Here is a 12,043-nt window from a genome sequence, read left to right as displayed (position 1 = left end):
AGGGTCTGCGCAGCTCTAGTGCTAGCCCGGTTCTTTAGCTCAAGCTGTGGTCTCATGGGTTTAGCACTGGCCCCTCGCTCAGTCCCTGGTGTGGGACAAGATGGTGGCTGTCACAGAACCATCCACCCCAGGGCAGCACTCCATGGCCAGCACGCTTTCCCCCCGACCCTGGCCTGGGCCTTTTTATTTTTTGTTGTGATTATGGTTTGCAGAATCCCTTTGGCAGGACGGAAATAAAAGCCAATCCTGTGCTAACGCTGCATGCTGCACCTGCTCTCTGACACAGCGAGAGAGAAAGAAGCATCTCAATTCACATCTCTGTAATTTAGCCACATCGAGTTTATGGTGCACAAATGGTTTGGACCTTCTCCAGACGTTACCGGCGTGGTTTCCCTGGGCAAGAGCCTTTAGTTTCCCTATTTTTTGAAAGCTATTCCCCTAGGAGAATAATGATCACTGGGGGATTCATATAAGAAGCTATTGCAGGTGCTCTGTCACCCTACAAGCATGGAGTGGAATAGCAATGAGGTCAAGGAGCTCATGTGGGCTCTGCCCAAACAGGCCATTTCTCCAGGGGCGGGGGCCACATTCTAGCTTTTAGACATCAGTCTTTTACAGGGCAAGAAGCTGGGTCCGGCTTTGCTGAATAACAATTCTTTCCCAGTGAACGATCACAGGCTCTCAAGGTGCAAGACAAAAAGAAAATGTGCCAACAGGCCAGCCCAAGAGCGAGGTGCAAGTACATCTGGGGCCTCCCATAGATTACAACCACCTGCTTCTCTGTTCAGGAAACTGGTGAGCTTGTAAGTTCTGCAACAGAGTCACACACATGAAATAGTTCCCAATAGTCCCTCCAGCTGCCTATCAACAATACAATTGGCACAGGCTGGGTCAGGCAGTAGTAATAAGGATGCCTTATATAGCATTTTGCAAACCTCAACATTGGCATACACAGGAATCACTTCATACACTGGCTGAACTGCAGCCACCTCTGGAGTGAAACACACCAGCTGCTAAGTAGTGCACAGCAACACCTCCAATTAGGACAGGAAGCCTCTGTCTAACTGAACTGAAAGGGGCGGGCGGGTAGGCAGAATGTAATTACCCAGTTTGGGACTGAGCCATAGATACCGGCGTGAGCACACCTGCTCTGCAAAAATAAAAATACCACAGGCTCTTTAGGCCACGCCTCTAACACCTGTTCAGCAGCACAGTGCGCCTGGGGCCCTCTTGGGTATACATGCACCCCCAAAGGGCAAGGACTCAGGAGTGGGGGGAACGCAGGCAGGTGTAGAATTAAGGATCCAACAGGCACAGTGCAAGCTAGGAGGAAGTTCATGTCTCAGCAATGCTGTATTTCTGAGATGAGCAAATGCAACCTACCTTCTCCAACAGGCTCCGTTAGCCCATCTCCTCGGCCAGCCACATGCCCCTGCCAAGACACAATTCTGATGTCTGCAGATCCTGGGCTGGAACAGCGGCAGCAGCTGCCTGCTGTTTACAGGTCAGCTGATCCAATTGTTTAAGTGGTGGGACAGAGCTGGATGGGGGGCAGGGAGGATCATTCAGAACTGGTCCACTCCACTCTACCTGCCCATGCACTATGGCAGGGAGGGGTGGGGGGAGACCATAGGGATACAGGGCTTTTGGCTTTTTCAGCCTGGCTGATTATCTCAGGCCACCTCTCACCCCCCACCCGTCTCTGCACATGAACCAGCCTGAACTGGAATTCAGCATACACTATCGCACCAATGGCTGCGGGCTTCTTGCATCACGGCCAGCGCAGCCTGAAACACGCAGGACTCCCTGGTTTGCTATGGGTGAGACTTTCAAAGGGGCTGGGGATGCCCAATGCCCATCCAGATCTAACAGGAACCGGATGTCACACTACCAATGGCTCGGAAAATCTCAGCCTGTTTCTACAGAGGCCTCCCCCGTGCCAGGTGCTGCACAAACACATCCCTGCCCTGGGAGGTGTCCAAGGCAGCGAGAAGACAGAAGAGACGGGTGAGAGGATCGGGCTGCGGGCAGACAGGACAAAGGAGCAGCACGAACCGGAGGCTGTAGAAGAGACCAGCCGTGTGGACAGTTCACAGATGCCGAGTCGCAAGCAAAGAAATCACCACGTCCTCCTCTGGCTTCCCTTTAGCCAGCACTGTCCTGATTACTTACAATCACCAGCTGCTCTCTTAGCCCTGCAGGTCACTGGCCTGGGGCCCTGGAGGAGGGAGGCGGGAAATTGAGCAGGAGCCAAAATCGTAAACCAGGAAGGAGGCACCTGTCTGTGACGGGACCCCGGACGGCCGAGTTCTTACCTGGAACCAGCAGGTGAATGGCTCCATGTCCGGCTCCCAGTCCCCCTAACTCCTGCCCAGGCTCCGAGATAAGATTCACTCTTACATCAGGGCTTCAATATCACGCCCAGTTCGCTCCCAGTCCACAACAGGTTGTGTCCTGGCCTCAGCCTTGTCCTTAGCAGATACCTATGCACATCACACAGCCCCCCCCCGTGACACATGGGAAGTTTCTCCTCAGGGGAAGCTCAGGGCTGAGACAGCAATGGGGTAGAGGTTAGGAGGGAGGTGCTTTGGCAGAGATCCCAGGAGTGGCTGTGGGTCACAACTGAGCAGCATCGGAAAAACTACGTGTGCAGGGGGGAGCCAAGGGCTGGAACAGTAGGGGGGCTGCTGGTCAGGAGTGAAGAACCTTCAGAGAACATGTGGGGGATAAGTTTGCTGCATCGTGTCTTGCTCCATTGGCTGCTGTCTCCCTTTCACAGGCACTGGCTTTCACCCCCAACTCAAAATCAGCCTGCTGCATAGCCCTGTGCTATGCTTTAAAATCTATGTAAGGGAGGGAACTGGCCTGAGTTATTCTTTGGACTGAATCTTTCCAGGCTTCCCCAGCACAGGGAAATGAGCTCGTATTATGCAAACTATCAGGTTTGCTGAATTAATTAGGGCCCTAATCAAGATTAGACATTTCAATTATTCCCCCAAACTCTCCCCTCCCTTCCCAACAGCCAGAGGCCCCTGATATGAAAGAGAGGGAGGAAATTGCCGTGCTAGGGCTCCACAAACACACACACGCCCCCCACTGCCACTGGATGGCTGCAGCTGCTTGTAGCTGTCAGCCACCATGGGGTGATGATGGGAAGCCTCCAAGCCAAATGGCAGTGCCGGGCAGACTCCTGGGGTGGGGGATCTGTTGCCCCAGAGATAATTACCCCCAGCTTTGCTGACAGTCTCACACAGCTTCCCAATCAGACTCCCAGCCCCCCCCCCCCCCCCTGCTGCTCCAGGAATTGGACAGGAACAAATGAAAGGGAAGCTGCGACTCATTACTCATCTGCAGGGCATTAATGAGGGAGCCAGATTGGAGCGATGCAAAGCCAGAACCACCGCGACCTTTCCCAGGCATGGTGCATTACACCACGTGCTGTTTGGGAGTGCGGATGGGGGACTCCATGCACGCTGTTCTGCTAACCAACCTCCCCATGGTTCAAGGCTCCATGCACCCAGCAGCTCCTCTGGTGCTTTTACAGTGCATGGACCCCCGCAATCCCACTCACTGAGAAGATTCTGCTGCCTCCCTAAACGCTTCAGCACCACAGTGGGTCAGCATTCCCATTCCGAGATCCCTGCACCAATTCCCCTCGCCCACTCAGTGCTTGGTACGCAAAATACTGTCTCCCAGGTTCCACCAGGAAGGACTCTGCTCTGCAGACTGGTGGCTAATGGCCCATGCCGTAGGTTGGGAAGCACCAGCCCTAGCAGGTTTTTGCTAACACACCCTCGTAGTGCAGGTGCTTGGCCAGGTAAGTAGCGCACAGACGAATACTCCTGCTTATTCTTCTCCCGGATGAGGAACCTGGCAGCACTAAGAACACTTTTCTCTGCCATAGCAACTTTGACCCATGGATCTCAAAGAGCTTTACACTGCTATGCCCCACACTGTCTCTCTGAGGGAGGCAAACAAAGCCACCACTGTTTTTCAAGGCCACACAGGTGAGTCAAAGGCAGAGCTGGGAACAGAACCCGGGAAAGTTTGACTCCCAGTCCCCTGATCTAACCCTCTAGGCCTCCAGAGCATGTGCCAAGTTGCCTGATCTGACCACACGTGCGCCATTGGATCGCTCAAGTGCTCATCAGTGTGGGTGGATCAGAAGGCAGAGCATGGGTGGGGACAGTCTCTTGTAGGCTATTCAGGCTCCTCTCAAGGGGTTAAATCTTCCTGTCTCATGATATGGGCACCAGCCCTGCATAATGTTTCCTGATTGCCTTGAATAATGACTTAACTGTGAACAATTAAATCATTACATTAGCTTGCAAGGAAAGTCACTGGATCATGTCAGAAGCAATTGCCTGATCACTGTCCTCACACTGGCAACTAAAATCACATGTGGGATACCTGCCTCGCCCCATCTGTTATTGCGTCTTTACAACTCAAAGAGTGAGGCGGTTCCGGCTCACCAGAACCAGAGGACGTTGCCGGCTGCGGGCGGCACCGAACTGCCTCTGCCCTTTCAAGTGGCTATTTCCCTGCTGCCCCATCGTCTTGTAGCTGTAGCCAGGCAGCTGGGATTCCACAAGAGTTTCGGAACCCCCCCCCACAGTGCCCGTGGGCATATTTAGGCTCCTAAATACCTTTAAAAATCTGACCCTAGGAGACTTAGCACCCACCCCCAGGTGCTGGGCTCACTGTAACACATGGGAAGCCTTTTCCGGCTGAGGATGGGGGAGGGGAGCGGGTTATTCCAAAGTCCTGGTCAGGGATATGGAAGGGACAATCAGGACCATGTCCAGTTGTCAAGATTTCGCCTGCCTGCGATACAGCAGCCAGGACACACGTCCAGCGGTCACCTCCTCACTGGGCGGGCTCCCAGGCCTGTGCTACACAGGGGGTCTGACCAGCTGATTGTAATGGCTCCTTCTGGAATTGAGGAATCATTAGGCGCTGGGCACCTCTGGCTCCTGTGACACTCCCAGTCTTCGTGTGCTATCTATCCAGGCTAGGGGCAGCTAACACCCCCCTCCACTCCCCCAGCCTCGTTGGCATGCACCGAGTCAGGAGACGGGGCATCGTCTTCTGGTCCCAGCACATAAGCCCATGGCCAGGCTAGTTCAAGGCTCCCTTCTCTCCACGCCAACTCTGCACAGGACCAGGGCTGGAATCCCCTGCAACAAACAAAGCCAGAAGCAAGCTCTGGCCCTTCCGCCTGGTCGCTGGGGTGGATCGGCCACCTCCATCTTCAAATCGCGCATCACGTACTTACGTTTTCACGTAGGGGTCAGAGTAGCCGTTGGCATCCATGGCAGCCAGGTGTGCGCAGCGGATGATGCCGACCAAGAGACCTTGCTTCTGGGAGCTGTACTTGAGGGAGATGAGGATCCGGCCGCGCTCCTCCAGGGACTTGTCTTCTGTTTTATCTATCTGGGGGAGTTGGGGGAAGAGAAACAAGCACAACTCAGTGAGCTGTTTGTTCCATCCACAGTGAAAATCCCGTTGCCACCTGGAGTATTTTTAAAATGTTTTTTTAATATTTAAAAACTAAAAGGAAAGGAAACTTCAAAACAAAAAGTCATTTTGAATGGGACAATTGAAACACTTGGATTTTTTCAGATTTTTTTCCGACTGAAGCAATCTGGCGAAATGGACACGGATTCACACAGTGTTTCGGGGTCACCAAAACTGCGTTTTTCACCAGGAACCCAGCTCTAGCCTTCAGCCACCTTGTCTGGGCTGCCCATTGCATCCGATGGCCCCGGGCAGTGCGGCTACACCAATTACACCCGCTGCAGACGGGCCCATCTTGGGCCCGTTCCCTGCTCTGGCGAGGAGCCATCCCAGGGGCTCTTGCCTACAGCCTGGGGTCCGAAAGCTACTAATGCTGTAGCTCCAGGGGCTGGAGTCAGGGGCTGCTCAGGAGTGCTGCATGGAGGGGAAACTCTCCTGGGCCCAGAGCCAACGCGCATGAGACTCGGCCGACAGCGCTCGCCTGGGGTGATAAATCACTGCCTAGCTACGATGAGGGCAGTTCAGGCCTGTTTGTTATTGCCAGGCCCTGCTTGCAAGCCGGGATTAAAAGCAGCCCAAATGATAACTAGTGGCACATCTAAGGAGGTTTTAGATTCAGTCACGGTGCCTCCCCCATGCACTCTTGGGCAAGGATTTCCTGGGTAGGGAATCTGGAGATGACTCATCCCAAGGCAAGCAATGTGTGAACTGGGCATGATGAGGCTGCTGGAGCACAAAGGGGATGTGCCTGGTACTCTGTGATGACCAAGGATGGGGCGGGTGCAACTGGGCCACCACCCCTCTGTTTGAATGCAACCCTGCACCAGGGCCTGGCTTTGCTCTTGCTCAGCCTGGGATAAGGCTAGTGGCTTCAATGCAGCATCTCCCATTTTAAATGGGTGTGACAGGGGCACGCGGGGAACTGGACCCAGGGAGTTTAATGATCCAATCAGCAGACGGATTGGGAGGCGGAAGGCTGAGGTTTCCAGCTGCCTAAGGACTTGGGAGAATTAATGAGAAGCGGGTGGTTTGGAAAGGCTCAGCCTGCAGGCAGCCTGCTTGCTCTGGCCCCATCAGAGTCAATGACCAAACTGGCTTCAATGGCCTGGATTTCACTCCAGGGGTCTGACACGGCTCTCGCTCTCTCTTGCAGCGAGTAGCAGGAGACGCTCAGTTGAAGCCAATGCTGCCATTGGGAGGGTAGGACACCGAGGTGGCTGCACACCTCAGAGTATCAACATCCTTCACGGACCACTCGCTGCTGAGCCTACACGCCAAGGAAATACACAGCTCTCTCCGTGCACCTGCCTGGACACCCCAGCGGGACTAGAGACTGCAGTCATCTGCAACTGCCCCCCAGGCCCAAGAAAGGACATCTGCCATGAGACCCAGGAGCCAATAAGCCTTGCTGGGCTGATCGGCAGGACAAAGAGATTGGCTGGCTGTCAGGGCTGCTTAAGGGGAAGAAAAGGATGGATGGTTTTAAAGGACAACAGCATCTGTGATCTGTGTGTCCTGCACAAATACATGGCTTAATACCCCCAAGAAGTGATCCGCACTGATAAAGGAGTCGCTGCCCAGGGAAACATCCTGCAGCTCTGCTCCTCTTATCCAAAGGTGCTAGTGTGAGCAATTAGCCAGGACACCGGGCAGGATGACCTCTCCTCCCCACACTCTTCTAATGTGAAGAGTGGGATGAGCTGCAAAGCCAGCATTTCTAGGTGATCAGAGTTTAGCAGTTTGTTTATCCTACTGTAACAAGCCTCACTTCCATTGCACACCATGCAACACAGGACTGCAGGTGAACAGACCCTCCCTCAGATGCACACACTCCAAAAACACAAACCCCAGCCATGTGAGCTAAAGGAGAATCTCCATTAGCAATGCGGGGTTTATGGCACATCGTCAAGTCGTTCTGATTCTATTCAATAGGGGGCAGCGGTGGCGCACCCTAGCCTGCTCATGACCACACTTACACAAGTTCTCCTCCAAGGCTAAATAAGCTATGCTCTGGAGCCCATCCCATCAAACCAGGCTGCGCTGCACTAACACGTGAGCTGGAATCTCTTTCCTCCTGGTGCTGTGGAGGGCTGCTGGCTTTGCATCTTTCCCCTCTGGCTGGCCCAAGTCCTTCTAGGCTGCCTTAGCCTGTCAGCTGCCATGGGGGAGAGGAGGGTGTCCTCCACCAGGCTGTTGCTGCTGGCCCTGAGGCTCAGCAGCAGCTCTGCTGTTGGCATGCAGCCAAGCACGACCCTTTAGAGGCAGAACTCACAATGGCCAGGCTGGCGAGGGGGCACTCCCTCCACACCCGTTTGGGGAGAGGGGCCCCCAAAGTGCCCCCTAAGCAGCTGAGGGAGGGCTGAAGCAGCAAAAAGGAGACGAGGCCAAAAGCAGAGCTGATCAGTCAAAGCTACATTCTACTCCACTGCCCGGTCACCCATCCCAGAGCCTTGCCCTCACTCACCGGCAGCTGCTTTTCCAGGCAGATGCTGAAGGTTTTGGTTTGGTTGGGCTTTAGCTTCTTCAGCGGGATTCTCGTCTCCCCGATGAACTCATTGTGGCGGAACTTGTCTTCGTCGCAGACAGAAATTCTGAAACACACACCGGGGGCAGGGGAATCAGTCCCGAGACAGGCTGGCAAAAGAGGAGGGGCCAATCTGTATTTCCTGCTAATTGGGGGGGTGAACTGAGTGCCACATTCAAACCCTCTGCTCCTCCCAGACCCGGTATGGCATGGGTCAGCTTCAGAGCAATCTTCCTCCATGATGCCCTCCCAATGGGCAAAGAGTTCTCCAGGGCTAAGCCTTCAAAGCACGGCCCAGACAGAGACTGAAATGAGCGACTCGCCACCCCAACATGAGCCAGATCCTTCACTAAGGGCTACGCGGGCACTGTCAGAAACGGGATGTCTCAGAGGTTTAGCATTTCTCAGTGCAGTGAGGGAAGCTATCTTCAGTGCTCCAAAGAAGAGGGCCCATACTCGACTCCTCCCCATCAGAAAGAGAGGGGAAGCAGAGCAGCCATAGGTGCACATTCCAGGATCACTGAAGTGCATTCCTTGAAGGATCCCAGACCACTTTACAAAGAGTGAATACATGTACCACCATTAAAATGGAGCCACCTCTGGTTTGGGGGGCATCAGCTGATGTACAGCCATGGAAGGGGTGAGACAATGTCAGCAGAAGTCCTGGGGCAAACTGAGTCCTGCAACAGCTCGTCTGATCTGTAACTCCCTCACAGAGCAGGAAGGCCTCAGGGTTTAAACATGAGCCTCCATGCACACAGCGAACTGAGCGTATGCACTTTGGCTGGAAGGCTGCAGTCAATGCTTCTGCGCTGGACCCTGGCTGCAGCTATGTTGACCCTGATGGTTACACTGCGAAGCCACCCCTGACAGCTTTGTGCCAGTTCTTGACTTTTGGAATTTCACTCTGCTTGGATGGTGAAACAAGGCTGGTCAATTTCATTATCCGGCTCCTGTGGCCTAGAACAAACCTAATGGGTGTTGGGGACAGAGCGCTGAGAGAACAGGAGCACAGGCTGGGCTGGGGTGGGGGAGCTGGCCCAGGAGTGCCAGGGAATGAGAGCACAGTTTGCATTAAACACTGTTCAGAACACAAAACCTCCGGTGATGAACTCTTCCCTTCCCCTCTTCTCTGCTTAACACAAGTCCTGCTGCCGAGGCCCGAACTAGCCGACTGCCGCCCAGTCAAACTTTTCACTGCAAATTTTAAACTCAGCCAAGTAAAAGGAGCAAATACAGGCATCTCCAGGCTGGAATCTCACTCCGCCGCCACATGCTCTCAATGCTGGAAAGTTAAAGCAGCTGGAAATGTCACCTTGCATGTTGTTCCTCTGCGGCGCTGCTTTTAAACAGCTAACGAGACCCAAAATGTAGCTAGAATAACTCAGCAGGCTGACCAGGGGCGATGCTGCAGATACAGCTCCAAGTGGGGGCTTCAAAGCTCCAAGCCCTGTACCTGACAGACCGAGTTAGACTATGCTCATAGCTCATTTCCTGAGAGTGACAGCACCACCACAGCGTCAAGGGAACCACCTGCGGCTCTCAAACAATACGTGCTGGCGGAGGCAGGCTGGTGATCAAAGCAGGCGTGGGACTCACGCTCGCTCTTGCGTGTGCCAGTTGGCACCAGAGCGTGAACTGGAATAAGGCTCTCCCATCCTCAGCCCCCCTTGTGAGCAATGAAACACTAATGCATGCAACTCTCCTGCTTGCAGAGAACAATATAATCCGCCTGGCCAGCTCTCCCATACACACACACACACACTCGCATGGCCCTACCTCAGGGTACAGGGCACTGGCTCGCTGCCTCTCCCCTTGATGGCTCATTCAATATGCCTGGCCAATTCGATCCACTTTTCATTTGCTGGCAGCTGCAGAGCATTCATCATTCTGGTCAGGGTTGCTCTAAGTTTAAAATTACACACATTAACTTGTTCTGATATAGCCTACAAGGCCAAAGCCAGACACAGTCATGGGTGGCTCAGAGAGACAGAAAATCCACACCTACAATTCTGAGGCATCTTATCAATACCCAGAGCGAGATGCACAGCAGAGGGGTTCTTCCATTGCCTGAGATAGACAGGTGAAAACTACCTACTCCTGCACTGGCACATGGGCTACTGCAGGAGGCATGCTCGTTCGCAGATTACTGGCCTGATCCTGAGCATTTCCACTGAAGTCAGCGGGAGTTGCAGGGTCAGGCCATAGAGCAGCAGGAAGCACTGCAGGGAAAATGGAGTTTGGGCTCCTGGATTCTAATCCCATCTCTGCTACCGATTAGCTGTATGACCTTGGGCAAGTCTTTTAACTTCATGCTCACCTAATGCTTGGGGCCAGGCTTATAGAGTACTCTGAGATCTACAGGTGAGACGCACCATCAAGTGCCAATTTATTCCTATTAATATTTACCAATTTGCATTACAGTAGCACCTAGAGGGACCCAACTGAGATCGGGGCCTCACTAGGCTGGGAGCTGCACAAACCTATAGGGAGAGACAGTCCCTGCCCCAAAGAGCTGCCAGTCTACTCTAAATAAACAAGGCAGCCAAGAACAGAGGGGAGGGGGAGGAGATGTGTTACTATCCCCATGTGACAGGTGGGGAGCTGAGGCACAGAGACTGAGTGGGATTTCCAAAAGCACTCCAAGTAGGTCTAACTATGAATGCGTTGGAAAACTCTGGCCCTAAGTGACTCGCCCAGAATCGCGAGTCGGTGGCAGGGCTGGAATGGCGCCATGCCAGCCTGAATCCCAGCCAGCAACTCAGCCAGAAGTAGCTGTGTTTGTATTTTTGGCAGTAGCATTTCACAGACTCATAGATTCCTGGGCCAGAAGGGATCACTGTGATCACCTAGTCTGACCCCCTGTCTAGCACAAGCCAGAGAACCAGCATTCCAAGAAAATCCCTGGAGCAGATCTGTTAGAAAAATGTCCAATCTTGATTTAACAATGGTCAGCGATAGAGAATCCACCATGACCCTTGGTAAGTTGTTCCAATGGTTAATTACCCTCACTATAAAAAATGTATGCTTTATTTCCAGTGGTATTTTGGTCCCCTTCAGATAAGATTTCTCTTGGGGAAGAGGCTGATCCATAAAGATCGCAAAGCACTACTGGCAAAAATAAGGCCCTAACAGATTGTTTGCTCCTCAGTACAGAGACCACCTCTGTTTGCACAGCACCTCGTGCAATGGTGTCCTGGCGGCTCCTAGGCATGACCACCGACCAAATAATAAAACAACAACATTGGTGAGGTCTACTCACATTTCAACTCTGGAACATTACATTCTGCCTAGCTAAATCCTCTGCCCGTTTCACTTGGGTAAAGGATTCTGCTTCACTTTCTGTCGCAAACTGGTTCTGTCCTGCACCTCAGTGGTACCTGTATCTGAGTTGGTGTTTGAAGAGATCCTGCAGTTTAAAAGGTGCCATATAAATTCCTATTTCTTAAGGTTTCCTTGGCTCCGAGTGGAAAGAAATAATAAATATTGAGGGGAAAAATCCATCTGTATCCAGAACACTTTAATTTTTGTGTATGAGAGAAGTTATCATGTGGGTTTTATTAGAATTTTAGAGCCCAGGAGCAGAAATGGCCACATTAATTTTAATTAAAGAATTCATGCATTCAGAGAGGTTTCACATTTGACATTAAAAACTTTCCCAGCCGCCAACGTGCAGCTCCCAATCGTTGATCTCCAGGTATTTTTTCTTATGGAAACTATTTAATTTTGCAGGATTGCCTCTTACTATATGTATGCACAGCACCTAGCACAATGGGACCCCAGCCTCTGTGCGGGTCTCTAGCCACTATGGTAATAGAAACAAACAAACAATTTATGGGCCCAATCCTGCAGCCTGGCCCCCTGAAGTGAATGGGACTCCTCACCTGAGTGGGGATTGGGTCCTACATTTCCAAAGTGCTTTAAAAACACAAACACACTGTTCATAATTATTTGCATCACACTAGTGCTCAGCAGCCCCAATTTGGATCAGGGCCCCATTGT

The 12,043-nt window shown here is 52.6% G+C and overlaps 1 protein-coding gene across 1 annotated transcript in view; it reads right to left on the bottom strand.

Moving 5' to 3' along the window:
• DOC2B (double C2 domain beta) overlaps positions 1 to 12,043 on the bottom strand; it is a 129,756-nt gene that overhangs the window by 22,783 nt on the left and 94,930 nt on the right. The window contains exons 5-6 of the mRNA XM_074974548.1: positions 7,982 to 8,108; positions 5,276 to 5,433 (exon numbers count right to left, since the gene is read on the bottom strand). Coding sequence (XP_074830649.1) covers positions 5,276 to 5,433; positions 7,982 to 8,108 — 285 coding nt within the window. The remainder of the gene's footprint in view (positions 1 to 5,275; positions 5,434 to 7,981; positions 8,109 to 12,043) is intronic.

Source organism: Natator depressus, chromosome 17 (assembly GCF_965152275.1).
Source record: "Natator depressus isolate rNatDep1 chromosome 17, rNatDep2.hap1, whole genome shotgun sequence".
NCBI lineage: Eukaryota > Metazoa > Chordata > Testudines > Cheloniidae > Natator > Natator depressus.
The sequence above is the reverse complement of the archived record's forward strand: the minus strand, read 5'-3'. Positions and strand labels throughout refer to the sequence as shown.